Below are 16,369 nucleotides of genomic sequence, written 5' to 3' on the forward strand. Positions count from 1 at the left end.
TGCCAAATAAAATAGGTGTGGAACAAAATAGCTGCTAACCTTTTTAGGTCCCAAATATGCTAAGCATTTTCAGTGTGAGTGGTCAAGGTGATTCTATTTTTAGATAAACAGGGTTTTGAATTAGAAGGATGCATATGTTTAGGTTATATTTGGTTTTAGATCTGAGGAGTTTAGAGTTGAAAGAGTCTTCAGAGAGGCCATGTAGTTCAATGATCTGGTTTTCAAGATTTGGGAACTGAGACATAATTGATCAATTCCAAGGCTGTGTTTTTGTTGACTTCATCTTGAATCCACAAGATGTTTTAATATGAACCCCACATTAATCACATCATAAATAGTTATTTTTAATAACCTAAACTTTATCAGATTAGTTTGCTTCACCTGACTGGAGAATGTACATTCTGACTTACAGGTGCCTTATCGCTTGCATGCAGTTCTTGTTCATGAAGGACAAGCAAATGCTGGACACTATTGGGCCTATATCTATAATCAGCCCCGACAGAGCTGGCTCAAGTACAATGACATCTCTGTTACTGAATCTTCCTGGGAAGAAGTTGAAAGAGATTCCTATGGGGGCCTGAGAAATGTTAGTGCTTACTGTCTGATGTACATTAATGACAAACTACCCTACTTCAATGCAGGTAAAAATATCTTGGCAGAATCTATAGATTGGGGAAAATCTGTACTGCTCAGGGAGAAGAACAGTCTTGTACTGCTTTTTAAAAAATTTACAACTTACTATTATATAATAATACATTTTAAAAATATAGACAGTATAAAAGGGAATGAAAAGGAAAAACAAGTTTGCTTTACTACTTCTTTCCTTGACCGCAAGTCCCACTCCCCAGCAAGTATACAATGTTAGGTTTCTTATATAGTCTTCAAGACACATTGTATACATATGCTAGATTCTATTTATCTGTGTCTGCCCCTCCCCCCTTTCCCCAAAGGGATTATTTTTCCATTCAACTCTGAACGTTTTTCATTAATTGAGTATTTAGCAATCTCTATATTTTTAGAAAAAGGATCTACTCATTCTGTTTAACAACTATATAATAATTCATTGTGTGGAATATACGTATTTTTAAAATTTACTCAACTTTCCTCCGGTAGATAGACTTTAATTCTCTAATTGTTGTTGTGTTTTTAGTGAAATATTTTTTTTTCTTGCCCCATCTTATGGTGCTGATAGTACATATATTTTTGCACCCTTTGGAGAATAACTAAATTTTTTCTTTCTTTTTTTGAGACAGAGTCTTGCTCTATTGCCCAGGCTGGAGTACAGTGGCACAGTCTCGGCTCACTGCAGCCTCTGCCTGCCGGGTTCAAGTGGTTCTCCTGCCTCAGTCTCACAAGTAGCTGGAATTACAGGTGCCCACCACCACGCTCAGCTAATTTTTGTATTTGTAGTAGAAACGGGATTTCACCAGCTTGGCCAGGCTGGTCTTGAACTCCTGACCTCAGGTGATCCACCCGCTTCAGCCTCTCAAAGTGCTGGGGTTAGAGTTGTGGGCCACTGAGCCTGGCCCAGAGTAACTAAATTTTACAGGTTTTACAGGTATATTTGCCTGAATAGTTTAACAATTTTTATAGTACTACTGCTCATGCAAAGAGCAATAATAATTATCATTTATATTGGTACTTTACTCCTTAAAGCATGCTTTCAAACTTTTATTTCTCTAAGAACTTACAACTGTAAAAAGGAGGGAAGGAGTTAGAAAATGTTGTCATCTTCATTTTCCAGCTGGATAACAGGTTCCAAGAGGTTCTAAAGTTGACTAATCACATAGTTAGTAAATAAATGGCAGTCCCAAGATTCAAATACAATTCTCCAAATTCTGTGGTGTTTTCAATTTACATTATTCTTTCTTTCACATCCTCTATGAGAGATCTTACGATGAACATTTTACAAGTGAGATAATAGAAAGCTTTTGTTTTTAGTATTCAGACTTTACTGTGTTGCATAAGTAAGGAAACATCGCCCCGGCATGGTGACTCACGCCATTACTTTTACAGGTTAAGAATAAAAGTGTTGGCCGGGCATAGTGGCTCACGCCTGTAATTCCAGCCCTTTGGGAGGCTGAGGCAGGCGGATCCCTTGAGGCCAGGAGTTGAAGACCAACCTGGCCAACATGGTAAAACCCTGTGTCTACTAAAAATACAAAAATTAGCCGGGCATGGTCGTGTACACCTGTAATTCCAGCTACCAGGGAGGCTGAGGCAGGAGAATCCCTTGAACCTGGGAGGCAAAGGTTGCAGTGAGCTGAGATCATGCCACTGCACCCAGCCTGGGCAACAGAGTGAGACTTTGTCTCAAAAAAACAAACACGTAAGATGTTCTGTCCAGGTAGCACATTATCTTTCTGATTTGCTAGTGTGGTTGAGGATTAGGGAATGGAGAGAATGATCATTGAACAGTAAGTGATTGTCAAAATTGTGTATTTATTCTGTGAAGGAATGAATAGCTGCTTGAATATACTAGCTGTTGGTATATAGGAGCCTTGTTATTGCATGCGTGGTTTATTTTTATGTTATAGAAACAAACAAGTGGAAACTATCGTTTGCTTAGTGAAAAGACTGACTAAGGCAACCAGTATGTGAAGGTGTTAATCTGCTATAGGCTTTTTTAAAATTATTACTGTTTTGGTCACAGGGTTAGAAAGTGAAATTTAATATGTCGTCGATATCCTTGCCATTAAAGCCAGGTATTATTGGCCATTTCACCATTGTATCAAATTGCTTTCTCATAGTACTTAATTGTGTGAAAGTTAATGGTTTAAATGTCTTGAAATTCATCTCTAACCTTTTTGAAATGGACATTCTTATCAACCAAATGCAGTAGTTAAATTGATAAAACTATTTAGCTTGAAATTTGTATTGGCTCTAATGATTTTCTGAATTTCCCTGAAATGATTGGTATATCCAGTGATTGACAGTGACCAGTTTCCAAATCTTTTTTTTTTTTGAGATGGAGTCTCACTGTCTCTCCCAGGCTGGAGTGCAGTGGTGCAACCTCAGCTTACTGCAACCTCTGCCTCCCAGGTTCAAGCGATTCTCCCACGTCAGCCTCCTGAGTACCTGGGATTATAGGCATGTGCCACCATGCTTGGCTAATTTTTGTATTTTTTTTAGTAGCGACAGGGTTTCACCATGTTGGCCAGGCTGGTCTTGAACTCCTACCTCAAGTGATCTGCCTGCCTTGGCCTCTCAAAGTTCTGGGATTACAGGCATGAGCCACTGCACCTGGCCCACTTTCCATATCTTTAATTCTGTATTATTCATTCACTTAGCAGATGTTTAATGAGTGCCTACTAAATGTCAGGCACTGTTATCGATTGTTGTCCTTACTTTGTCCATACAGGTTGAACATGCCACATGTGAATATCCAAAATCCCAAATGCTCCAAAATCCTCAAAACTTTATAAGCCTTTTTCATTACATGATGCTGAAAGGGAATGCTCATTGGAGCATTTTGAATTTCAGATGTTGAATTTTTGGATTTGGGGTGCTCAGCTGTAACTAATGGTGCAGATTTTCTAAAATCTGAAAAAAACTTTGAAATCCAAAACACTTCTAGTCCCAAGCATTTTGGATAAGAGTTACTCAGCCTGCATTTCTGATGGATTATATGTGTATGTGTTTTTAGTTAGGAGTAAGATAAAGGTGAAATACACTGCTTTCTTCTTTTCTAAAAAGGATATTTTGGTTCCTTGTGATCTTTGTTTCCTTGTGATCTTTTAATTTTATCTTTGCTTTTCCTCAGAGGCAGCCCCTAATGAATCAGATCAAATGTCAGAAGTAGAAGCCCTATCTGTGGAACTCAAGCATTACATTCAGGAGGATAACTGGCGGTTTGAGCAGGAAGTAGAGGAGTGGGAAGAAGAGCAATCTTGCAAAATCCCTCAAATGGAGTCCTCCACCAACTCCTCATCACAGGACTTCTCTACATCGCAAGGTATCTGAGAAGGCATTTATGCCAGTGATCCAGTAACGTCTCATGCTGTACTCCCCTAGCCAGCCCTATACTCTTCAACTGGCTAGGTGATGCCACAGTCTTCACAGTATATTTCATATACAGTTGGTATGCCAGGTACAACCTGATGGAATGAATTGTGGCATTAAAATGTGATTTCTGATGAACAGAAGCAGTATCAGAAAGACTACCTGTGACCTTCACTGTATATATAGTTTTGCTTATTTCCCAGGTTATGGGAGAAACTATGATAGGATTAATAGGTAGACTTTATGAAAACCATTCTCCAAAGGTGATCTTCCTGAAAGATGCTTGTTTGTAGAAAGTTTTCTTAATGTATACAAATATGACAAAGTTGGGAGTGCATTAAATTTTACAGACTTATCTGTGGGTTCAAAATTTGCAGACTTTATCAGAGTTCTTGCTGAAGTAGCCATTTCTTATAGTTATTAATTTCTAGGGAAAATCTGCATAGGCTTTGTAAAAAGCTATGTTAACAGGGTTGTATATTAAACTGTATCCATTCTGCTTGCCTTTTATCTGAGCGTTCTAGACTATTTATTGTCAGATGCTAAGACCTTTGTACAATTCTTTATCAGAGCCTTCAGTAGCCTCTTCTCATGGGGTTCGCTGCTTGTCATCTGAGCATGCTGTGATTGTAAAGGAGCAAACTGCCCAGGCTATTGCAAACACAGCCCGTGCCTATGAGAAGAGCGGTGTAGAAGCGGCACTGAGTGAGGTGAGAATGACTGGGAAGTCCAAGTTCAGGAGGGCCGGGCTTTCAGCAGCAAGGGCCAGTTTCCTCACATTTCTGTTATTCTGTGTCTCTGCTGCATTTAACCAACCCCTTTTTATTTCTCCTGTTTTTTCTTACTCTTTCTCCCAACTCTGCTGCCACAGCTTAAAGAAGCTGAACCCAAGAAGCCCATGCCCCAGGAAACAAACCTTGCAGAGCAGTCAGAACAGCCCCCAAAGGCTAATGATGCAGAGTCTACTGCCCAGCCTAATTCTGAGGTCTCTGAAGTCGAGATTCCCAGTGTGGGAAGGATTCTGGTTAGATCTGATGCAGATGGATATGATGAGGAGGTACAAAGATGAGTGCAGGATTTAGCTGTTTGTTGTCAGTCTTATATTTCCTTCTCTTGTGACTGTTTTAAGGTATCTGCCAATAGCTGATATTTTCTCATTGCAACAAATGATTGTCAAGAAAGGCTATTTGGTTTTAACCTTAGTTACCATTATTTAAAAGATAGCTGTGTTTCTGTTGTATAGCGCTCCTAGCATATGTGTATCTACCCAGGCTTATACTTAATGGGGCCACTGCAGAGTCTAGATTGCTCAGAAAAGTAAAATTTACTTCTATTTTTGGTATTATGGATGAAAGATTGCCTCTAATTTAAAGTAGGGAATCTTTTTTTCCTGGATATTAGTCCATTATTTTACTTCCAGATATAAATTTTTCAGTTGTCCAGTGAGCTGAACAAATGTGGGTTAAAGTTATTTTTAATTCTAAAGCTTTAGGAAGAAGCTATAGAACCCCAAGTTATTTGTTGTCTGTCTCCTCTTCAATTGCACTGCACGTAAACAGTAATGAATTCTGTCTCTCTCAGATTTCTATTTTTTTCCTGTGGGGTATTTAAAAAAAAATCATTGACAAGGCCGGGCATGGAGGCACACGCCTGTGATCCCAGCCCTTTGGGAGGCCAAAGTGGGTGGATCACTTGAGGTCAGGAGTTCAAGACCAGCCTGGTCAACATGGTGAAACCTGTCTACTAAAAATACAAAAATTAGCTGGGTGTGGTGGTGTGCACCTGTAATCCCAGCTACTTGGGAGGCTAAGGCAGGAGAACCGCTTGAATCCGGGAGGCGCAGGTTTCAGTGAGCTGAGATCGCACCATTGCACTCCAGCCTGGGTGACAGAGCGAGAGTCTGTCTCCCTATCCCCGCAAAAAAAAATCCTTGAAAAGTTTTCACTTTATGGAGTCATATTTTTATAGTCCCTAGTTTCCAGACTCTTTTAAATGTATTGTTCATCCTAATAAAACTAAAGTATTTGTGTGTGTAAGATATACACCCAAAGTACAGAACTAAATTGGAATTCTGACCTTAGACACTTCCCCTCTGAGAACTATAATTTAACTGAATTCTTCAGCAGTGCCATATTGGGAGATATTTTTAGGCTTACATCTTTCTTCATCCTACTAAATTAGAACATATAGTGTAGGAATAGCTTGTCTTGGGCAGGGTGTTGACATTATATAGAAGGACAGAGGTGGTGGGTGCACATAGGAATGGGTGTGTGAAACTCAGCTTGCAATACATGTTAGCCAAAGAGCACACTGCTCTACTGCCCTTTAGCACTCTGTTCAGCCTGCTTTCATACAGTCTTCTGCTGAACCTTTCTTCTCTCCTTTCTCTCTGTGTTTTGTGCCCCCTTGTGGTAGGTGATGCTGAGCCCTGCCATGCAAGGGGTCATCCTGGCCATAGCTAAAGCCCGTCAGACCTTTGACCGAGATGGGTCTGAAGCAGGGCTGATTAAGGTATCAATGTTTTTAAAATTCTAATTCTTACAACACAGGCATCGTAATATTGGGGAAATAATTCTATAAGAAGGGAAAAAATGGGATTAAGGCTAGGTATGGTGGTGTGTGCATGTAGTCCCAGCTACTCAGGAAGCTGAAGTAGAGGCTCACTTGAGCCCAGGAGTTGGAGGCTGAAATGTACTGTGATTGCACCACTGCACTCCAGCCTGGGCAACATAACAAGATCCTATCTCTTAAAAAATAAAAAAATTTTTAAAAAAAGGACTGGACACAGTGGCTCACACCTGTAATTAAGCACTTTGGGAGGCCCAGGAGGAGGCTTGCTTGAAGCCAGGAGTTCAAAACCAGCCTGGTCAACATAGTGAGACCCCCATCTCTACTAAGGATTTTTTTTTTTTTTATTAGCTGGGCATGGTAGCACATGCCTGTAGTCCCAGCTAATTTGGAGGCTGAGGCAGGAGGATCACTTAAGCCCAGGTGTTCAAGGCTGCAGTGAACCATGATTGTGCCACTACATTCCAGTCTGGGTGACAGAGTGGGACCCTGTCTCCAAAAAATAAAAAAAAGTCTTCCGTGAAGTGAGATATGAAACTCCCTTTCCTGTCCAACTGATGAACAAGCTGTTTGCCTCTCTTCTCTTGACCCTCACCCAGCCTTGGCTAGCGGTAGCATTCTCTATGGCACTTAGCCTAGAGGGCTTTTCATTGTTGTTGTTAGGAGTTGTCTGCTAGTAACACTGAGTTAGATTGTGCCTTTGTAATTTTGAGGCCGTAACAAAGCAGGCCATGTTTTTAAACATACTTGAGTAAAATTGCATTTGTATAGATGCTTAAAGTTTAAGTCATTGACACGTAAGGAACTTCCTTTTATAAAAATTAAAACTAAATATTTGTTTTTCTGAGAACTTCATGAGAAAACTGAATTTCTTAAGAGAACAGCAGGCTGGGCGCAGTGGCTCATGCCTGTAATGCCAGCACTTTGGGAGGCCATGGTGGGTGGATTGCTTGAGCTCAGGAGTTCGAGACCAGCCTGGACAACATGGTGAAACCCCATCTCTATAAAAAATACAAAAATTAACTGTGCATGGTGATGTATGCCTGTAGTCCCAGCTACTTGGGAGGCTGAGGTGGGAGGATCACCTGAGCCCAGGAGTTCAGGGCTGCAGTGAGCTGTGATCATGGCTCTGCACTCCAGCCTGGGTGACAAAGTGAGACCCTGTCTCACATACCAAAAAAAAAAAAAAATACAGTATGCTTTTGGTGCCAGAATGCTAACAGAGTTTCATCCCTTATGAAATGCAAGAAACTTAAATATTCCATAGTTGCTTTTTTTAGAGTTAAGGGACTGCCTAGCTCCTAAGGCATCAATTTCTGAGTGCAGAAGCCCACAGCACACTATTTTCTAACTATTGATTCTGCCCTTAATAGGCATTCCATGAAGAATACTCCAGGCTTTATCAGCTTGCCAAAGAGACCCCCACCTCTCACAGTGATCCTCGACTTCAACATGTGCTTGTCTACTTTTTCCAAAATGAAGCACCTAAAAGGGTAGTAGAACGAACCCTACTGGAACAGTTTGCAGATAAAAATCTTAGCTATGATGAAAGGTGAGAAGAGAATATTCAGGTGAATTCCTTCTTGGTCTGGGTCAGGCTAGACCGACTCCTCTGTCGGGGAAGTTTTGCCCTGTGCCCTTTCATTGCTTTCTGAACTTTGTCCCACACAGATCAATCAGCATTATGAAGGTGGCTCAAGCGAAACTGAAGGAAATTGGTCCAGATGACATGAATATGGAAGAGTACAAGGTAAAGTCTTTTCTTTTAAGTCTATAGAGCAAAAGCATTAATTCCTGAGGTAAATGATGGTACCTAAGGCAAAATGAACGATTTTGTGCTATCACAAACTGACTTGTTCTCCCACTTTCCCCCAAAAATCGTAGTAAAGAATGGATAAATGATATTTTCTTGCCCTCAGAATAGTAGGTCTCTTTATTTTCATTCTTCAGTTAGAGTGAATCAGCACTTCCCTTAAATACCTATTTTAGCCTTGTCCTAGGCAGTAAAATTCTTGAAATCATGCTTTTGGTTTGTTTTAAATGATACATTTTTTAAAATATGCATTGAAATACATAGCTACACCTTTTCAATTGCATCCTATGTAAAACAATGTTATGTACCACCCAAGGTGTATTCACCACACTTACTCAACTTGAACATTGCTCTGTATGACTAGAAATGTCCGTGTCCTTCCATATTTTCAGTATCTGGATGGTTTTACCAGTCCTAAAGAGGTCATTCACTTAAGTTAGAGCTGAATATCTTTGGCATAGCTGTTAGGATAAAATCCAAAGCTCGTAGGAAATAAATACTTCTGTTACTCAAGTGAAAGGAACAGAACATTGAAAATTAAGGTCAATGGTAGACTTTTATATTAAATGTTGAGTAGGTTTTTATCTGAAAGCTTTTGTTTGTTATTTTTGTGGTTAGCCAGATGTGCTCAATAAATATTTGTAATGAATTTAAAACTTAGATGGAGAGGACACTAACAATTTATTATGATCATAATTATTAATAGTAGTCATTCTTTTTCAGAAGTGGCATGAAGATTATAGTTTGTTCCGAAAAGTGTCTGTGTATCTACTAACAGGCCTAGAACTCTATCAAAAAGGAAAGTATGTTGGCCTTTTATTTTACCAAGGTTATTAGTCAGGATGCTGTTCTCTATAGATGCCTACCTGGGAATACTAAAGAGTCACAGCCAGGCATAACCTCCCTTGTCACATACACTAGTGTGCCTCTTCTCTTCCAGTGCTTCAGTTTTGCTCTAAACATCACACATGGTTTTTCATCCTTCACATAATGAGATGTATTAGCTGAGAGATATGTTGTGCCAGACTGTCTTTGTGATCAATGAAGATGAACTCAGAAAATGAATTTTTGAGTTGACATGGACCCTAGTGAGCACTCCTTGTTTTAGAGATGGGAAAAACTGAGGCCTAGGGAAGTTTCATGATTTGCTTTGGATGGCTAGGCCAATTTGTAGAAGAGCTGAGACTGGCTACAGTCTTTGACCCTTCACTTTTTCATAATTGCAGCCAAGTAGATTCTTGAAATGGGGAAAAGTGAGGTCTAAGCCCTAGATTTTGGTAAAAGAGCACTCAGCTGTTGTTTTTCTCCCATTTTTCTAAGGTACCAAGAGGCACTTTCCTACCTGGTGTATGCCTACCAGAGCAATGCCGCCCTGCTGATGAAGGGGCCCCGCCGGGGGGTCAAGGAATCCGTGATTGCTCTGTACCGAAGAAAATGCCTTCTGGTTTGTACTGTTTGTAAAGCCTTAAGGTTTTTTTGTTGTTTACCTCTGCTCCTTGAAGCCAGGAAAAGATACGGCTTTCAAAACAGAGTATCTTCAGCAGGTTGTAGATTCCTCCCCGCCCCCTGCCCAAATCCCATGAACAGTTTTACATTGGAACAGGTTTCTTTTTCAGTTACTTTTAGTGAATGTCATTCTTCTTCAATGATAACTGATAGACGTTAAGGTGAGAATTAGTCATCCCTCTGTGTGCCCTTCATGTATGCCTGCATTATAGATTTTATCACATTGCTTTCCTACTGGGTTCTAAATTACTTGAGCACAGATCCTTTTCTCACTCAGCCATTTCCTCTGTGCCTGTCATGTAGGAAGCATGTAATAAATGTGTGTGGAAGGAATGCAGCATTTTTTCCATGTTCACGTTTAAGTTGGTAGGTGAAAGTTTTAGTGACTTCTAAGACACTCCATTTTTTAAAAATAAAGGTAGGAACTGTAAGAATTGGTCCTGCTGTTTTGATAACATCATTGTCATATACTAGTGAAGACTAACTCTCTCCTGGCCTGATTTGCACTGTAAAACTACATGGAAAGGCAGACCTACATCCCCGTGCCTCCCCAGGGGTTTATGTGATGTGTGTCCTTCAGAGAACTGTAAAGCGGTGGCCTGCCTTCAGACTGTGGGCTTGTGTGTGTTTTCACCAGTACCCAGCAAATTTGCCCTTCACAGAAGTCAGGGCAATGTTTCTACCACTGCCTTGACCTTGTTCATACTGGATGGGTGAGATTAAGTCATGACATACACTCAATAGCTTTATTTTCTGATTTATACTTTGACATCTGTATTAGTTATAGGTGTGGCAGGGCCACTTTGAAACTGAAAAGGGATCTTGTTGATTTGATGGATCTGAATATTATTAGAGCCATGTTTTTATATTTTAAGTCACCAAATAGATTGACATTTTGAATATCCTACTCAGCTTCTGAAGTAATGCAGCAATAGGAATTTAGACTCTTTCCATTATCCCAACCCCTAGTGTGCATCAGAATCATATAGGGAGCTTGCAGACAGTTGTGAAGCTCAGGCCTCTCCCTAGACAGTTAAACCAGAATCCCTGAGAAAGACCCTGGGCAGCAGGGTGTCTTCTGCAGGTGATTCTGATGCTCAGAGGAGATGGAGAACCAGTGAACGGGTCTTTGGTTGAAACAGGTGTTAAGCATGACCTTGACTTACAAGTTTAGGCCAGTGGGTCATAAACTTTGCTACACTAGAATCACTTTGGGAGCTTTCATAAAATCCCAATGTCCCGGTCATCTGAACACTAATTAAGTCAGCATATCAGGAGTGGGAACCAGGCATCAGTAGTTTTTAAAGATCCCTAAGTACATCCAATGTGCAGTAAAGTTTGGGAACCCCTTGTTTAGGCTGTTACTAAAGAGATATTTATCTTTTTCAGACTTTTTCCCACCTAATTCTACCTTTTATCTGTAGGAGCTGAATGCCAAAGCAGCTTCTCTCTTTGAAACAAATGATGATCACTCTGTAACTGAGGGCATTAATGTGATGAATGAACTGATCATCCCCTGCATTCACCTTATCATTAATAATGACATTTCCAAGGATGACCTGGATGCCATTGAGGTCATGAGAAACCATTGGTGCTCTTACCTTGGGCAAGATATTGCAGGTATATGCTCTTGCTAATAGTATTGTAAGGTTTTGAGAATTCTAGAAATTGCAGTGTTCTCACTTGATAGCACTGGTTGCCAAACCTTTTTAAGGAATTGGAACCTTCTAGCATATAAGTAAATTAAAAATGGTTCTGCTCTATTGAAACAAGAGGAGGGAACCTGGGCCTCTGCCCCTCTTAACCTCCCTTTTTTAACTTCCCCGTGACTGCCAAATCACCTCCATGGGCAGCCAACAAGCCTGGTTTGAAAAAAGTCACTGCTCTCCAGGAATGTCAGACTTCCATTACTCTCTCATCTGCCAAAAGATGAACTCTTTTATAATTGAAAAATCAAAATCTGACTGGGCACAGTGGCTTACACCTGTAATCCCAGCACTTTGAGAGGCCGAGGTGGGCAGATCACTTGAGGCCAGGAGTTCAAGACCAAGTCTGGCCAACAAGGCGAAACCCCATCTCTACTAAAAATACAAAAATTAGCCAGGTGTGGTGGCGGGCGCCTGTAATCCCAGCTACTCGGGAGGCTGAGGCAGAATGGTGTGAACCTGGGTGGCGGAGTTTGCAGTGAGCCAAGATAGCACCAGTGCAATCCAGCCTGGGCCACGGAATGAGACTCCATTAAAAAAATTAAAAAAAATTAAAAAAAAAAAAATTCATGCAGAGTATGGTTATGGGAGGGAGCCTTGACTAAATTTTTCTGTGGCTTGAAGTTACATAACATATTAACTATGATGACTTCAAAATTAGTTTATTAGTGGAATATCCTTACTTGTTTCAAGCATCTTGAGGAGGGAACCTAAAGCTGGTTGTTTTTAGGTGAGTTCAGTAGACTTGGAAAATTGGTATATATTCTGATATGAATCCTCTTTGTTAGTTTCTCACTGACATAAAGATATTCTATTGATGGGGCTGGGCACAGTGGCTAACGCCTATAATCCCAGCACTTTGGGAGACCGAGGTGGGTGGCTCACTTGAGCCCAGGAGTTCAAGACCAGCTTGGGCAACATAGTGAAAACCTGCCTCTACAAAAAATGAAAACTTAGCTGGGTATAGTGGTGTGCACCTGTAGTCCTAGCTACTCAGGAGCCTGAGGTGAGAGGATTGCTTGAGTCTGGGAGGCTGAGGCTACAGTGACCCGAGATCATACCACTGCACTCCAGCTCCTGGGCGAACTGGAGTGAGACCCCGTATCTACTAAAAAAATACAAAAAACAAGGCCGGGCGCAGGTGGCTCAAGCCTGTAATCCCAGCTACTTTGGGAGGCTGAGGCAGGAGAATGGCGGGAACCCGGGAGGCGGAGCTTGCAGTGAGCTGAGATCTGGCCACAGCACTCCAGCCCGGGTGACAGAGCCAGACTCCGTCTCAAAAAAAAAAAAAAAAAATCCGTTGACTTGTTCAAGTGTTTAAGTTGATAGTATTTATTTTAAAATTCTGTAATAGCTAGTTGCTATGTCTTTCCCTTTACTGTCTTCAGTTTTTATTTAGACCAAGCTTGTCCAACCTGAAGCCCAAGACAAATTTGTAAACTTTCTTAAAGCATTATGAGGTTTTTTTTTTAAAGCTCGTCAGCCATTGTTAGTGAGGTTCATGTGTGGCCCAGGGAAGCCAAAAGATTGTACACCCCTGATTTGAAACCGTGTGTATACATGGATATATTGTAAACATTTGAAAGAAAATATTACCATCATATCTATATTAGAGTATCATATCTACTTCCTTGTATTTTAAGAAGACAATTGGTTAGAAGACCCTTTCATAATTAAGTAATTATGTAGTGTTATTTTGCCAGCTTCAGGTGGCCTAAAGCAGTGAGCTAAAGTTTGGTTTATTTGCCTTTGCTCCTGGTTTGGCCTGAAGGAATAATCATTTATTAGTAGCTGGCCAGCATAATGCTTTGATGTTTGAGGTTAGGTAAGGGGCTAATAGAAGGCCTTTCAGGCTTATTCACCTTTACTCAGAGATCTGTTTAGCTGTATATGTAACATCTGTTTTCCCTCCACAGAAAATCTGCAGCTGTGCCTAGGGGAGTTTCTACCCAGACTTTTAGATCCTTCTGCAGAAATCATCGTCTTGAAGGAGCCTCCAACTATTCGACCCAATTCTCCTTATGACCTATGTAGCCGATTTGCAGCTGTCATGGAGTCAATTCAAGGAGTTTCAACTGTGACAGTGAAATAAGCTCCCACATGTTCAAGGCCATTTTGGTTTCTGGCTGCCTGCCTCTTGCACAGAAGTTCGTTGTCACAGTGCTCACCTTGGGAAGAGCATTAGATGGGCACATAAGATTCCGATTCAGACCCCAACCATGCTGCATGTGTAAAGAAGGATTGAAAATAAAATTGCACTTTTTAGGTACAAAATTATAAAAGCTGTTTCACTAGAAAAGGCAGAAAGCAGTGTATTAAGGTGTTGAATTACGCCAGAAGACCTGAAATGCCTTGTACCTACAACAATGCTTAGGCTTTTCTAAGCCTCTTGCCACTTTTAAAATTATCCTTCAGGCATAAATATTTTGGACAGCAGAATAGAAGAATGATTCATGAGAACCTAAACCAGATGAACATCTACTAGTTATTTTATCAAATACAGATGACATTTAAAAATTCTTAACTGCAAGAGATTAGAAGTACAAACCTTGCCTGACTCTTGACAGGAGATGACAAAATGGGTTGCTGATGAACCGCGCCCTTTTATATGTGGGTAGAATATAAGATCACATGGCAGTAAGATGTTGAAAAGTCAAAAGAGACCTGTCTCTCTCCTTTCTTTTCTATCTTTTAAATAAACCAGAAAACCTCATACTCAGTCCTCAGTGAAAGAAAGGAAAGCGTTAAGGACTTTAGACAGAACAGCATTGTGTAACTTGACTGAAGATCATGCATTAATAGTTGTTAGGCATTTAGGTAAAATTTTCTAATACCTAAAACAGTCAAAAACAGTCAATAAGGCTTCTGCTGGCCCAAAGACTATTTTAGTTCACTTCCTCTTTTTTGCTCTTTTTTTTTTTTTCTGAGACAGTCTCACTGGGTCGCCCAGGCTGGCGTTCAGTGGCGCAGTCTCAGCTCACTGCAAACTCCGTCTCCTGGGCTCAGGTGATTCTCGTGCCTCAGTCTCCCGAATAGCTGGAATTACAGGCGTGTGCCACCACACCTGGCTAATTTTTGTATTTTTAGTAGAGTTGGGGTTTCACCATATTGGCCAGGCTGATCTCTAACTCCTGGCCTCACGTGATCCGCCTGCCTCAGCCTCCCAAAGTCTGGGATTGCAGACGAGCCACCATACCCGGCCTTCTTTTTTGCCCTTAAAAGTAAGGGATGTGGGTTTGTTTAAAAAAACAAAAAAACAAAAAAAAAAGCGAAAGAAAAAAGCAGCATACATATGCAAAACTATATATATATGTATATGTAGAGAAAAATACTTCCCACTGATCATTTTTAAAAGGCTTCTGATTGGATATTGTGTTTTAACCAAATTCTAAAGATTAATGGAATCATGAAAGGGAAGAACTCTTGATACAACTATGCAGATTTTATAAATGTGCAATAAAAGTATTTGTTTTACCTTTGGTGTGCAGTATGGTCTTTATTTAAATATGTATTTTCCATTTGGGAAATAGACGTACTTGGTATTTGTCTTGTTCCAATTTTTTTCTTTAAAACCAAAAAGCAGATTAAAGGGTTGATAAACTTGATGGGGACTGAAGTGCCAGTGTTTGAAATAAAAGGCAACAGTCAATTCTTGAGCAGCACCTAGTGATAACTGATACTTTTTAATCTCATTGGCTATTTGCATTGCATGTAAGCTCATCTACTTTGTAATTTGTCAAATTTTAGAATGCAAAACCAGCAATTTTCTTACAATGGAGTTTCTTATATAGTCATCCCTCAGCAGACACTGGCAATTGCTTCCAGGACCCCTGCATATACCAAAATCCATGCATACTCAAATTCTGTAGTTGGCTTTGCAAAACCTACATATAGGAAAAGACCCTCCATATGCTTGGGTTTTCGCATCCTGTGAATACTCTTATTTTCAATCTGCGTTTGGTTGAAAAAAACTTCATGTAAGTGGACTCAGTAGTTCAAACCTATGTTTTTCAGGGATCAAACTGTACTTTGATTAATGGTAGGCCATGTTTTACAGATACTCAGAGGTGCTTTAGTGTTTTAAAACTCATTGCAAAGATTTGTTTCATGGGAAGTTCATCAGTTTTCTTACTGATTACCTTTTACAGTTTAACATTCTGTGTACCACCATTTGCCTTTCACTTTTTAATCCCTGTCAATATTGAGTCCTGTGTGCAGTGCTTCAGTTATATTATTTTACTTAACACTGGGATGACGATAGGGACCATGATTTATCCAAGGTCATAGATCTTGTAAGTGGTAGAACTAGCACACTAATCCTTGGTGTGTCTGACTTCATAGCCTGTGCTTTTAACAACTGTTCAACTGTCCTTGGTAGTCATGTAAAATATTTTGTTTTGTGTCTCCTTCACAGTAGTTATTTCCTGGTCAGCTATTGGGAATCTACAGTTGGCCAAGAAAGGAACAGGTGGACATCTGGAGTGTGTGGTGCTGAGTGGTCTGTATCATTTGGATCCACCAGGGGGAGTCCTGAGAACTATTAATAGTTTCTTACTCCTAACAGTAGCTGACTACCTTGAGGTACAACCAAAGGCCTCCACAAACTAAGGTCTCAGACTGGTTTGTTTGTTTTTTTCACAGCTGTCAGGCTAAGCATTTTTTTTTTCTTTTCAGAGAGGGTCTCACTCTATCCCCCAGGCTGGAGTGGCATGATCTCAGCTCACTGCAGCCTCCGCCTCCTGGGCTCAAATGATCCTTCCACCTCAACCTCCCA

The 16,369-nt window shown here is 40.4% G+C and overlaps 1 protein-coding gene across 28 annotated transcripts in view; it reads left to right on the forward strand.

Moving 5' to 3' along the window:
- Positions 1-15,069, forward strand: part of USP28 (ubiquitin specific peptidase 28) — a 79,998-nt gene extending 64,929 nt beyond the window's left edge. For 13 of the 28 annotated variants that reach the window (XM_021926568.2, XM_021926565.2, XM_021926567.2 and 10 more), the window contains 11 exons: positions 413-641; positions 3,764-3,955; positions 4,573-4,712; positions 4,874-5,059; positions 6,418-6,513; positions 7,944-8,122; positions 8,242-8,320; positions 9,107-9,186; positions 9,704-9,827; positions 11,314-11,509; positions 13,512-15,069. In XM_021926568.2, the coding sequence (XP_021782260.2) occupies positions 413-641; positions 3,764-3,955; positions 4,573-4,712; positions 4,874-5,059; positions 6,418-6,513; positions 7,944-8,122; positions 8,242-8,320; positions 9,107-9,186; positions 9,704-9,827; positions 11,314-11,509; positions 13,512-13,687 (1,677 nt within the window). In that variant the 3' untranslated portion in view covers positions 13,688-15,069. Of the gene's footprint in view, positions 1-412; positions 642-3,763; positions 3,956-4,572; positions 4,713-4,873; positions 5,060-6,417; positions 6,514-7,943; positions 8,123-8,241; positions 8,321-9,106; positions 9,187-9,703; positions 9,828-11,313; positions 11,510-13,511 lie in introns of those variants that run through there. The other 15 variants (XM_021926570.2, XM_021926569.2, XM_031652928.1 and 12 more) reach the window with 3 other exon arrangements.
- The last annotated feature ends 1,300 nt before the right edge of the window (positions 15,070-16,369 follow it).

Source organism: Papio anubis, chromosome 12 (genome assembly GCF_008728515.1).
Source record: "Papio anubis isolate 15944 chromosome 12, Panubis1.0, whole genome shotgun sequence".
Taxonomy (NCBI): domain Eukaryota; kingdom Metazoa; phylum Chordata; class Mammalia; order Primates; family Cercopithecidae; genus Papio; species Papio anubis.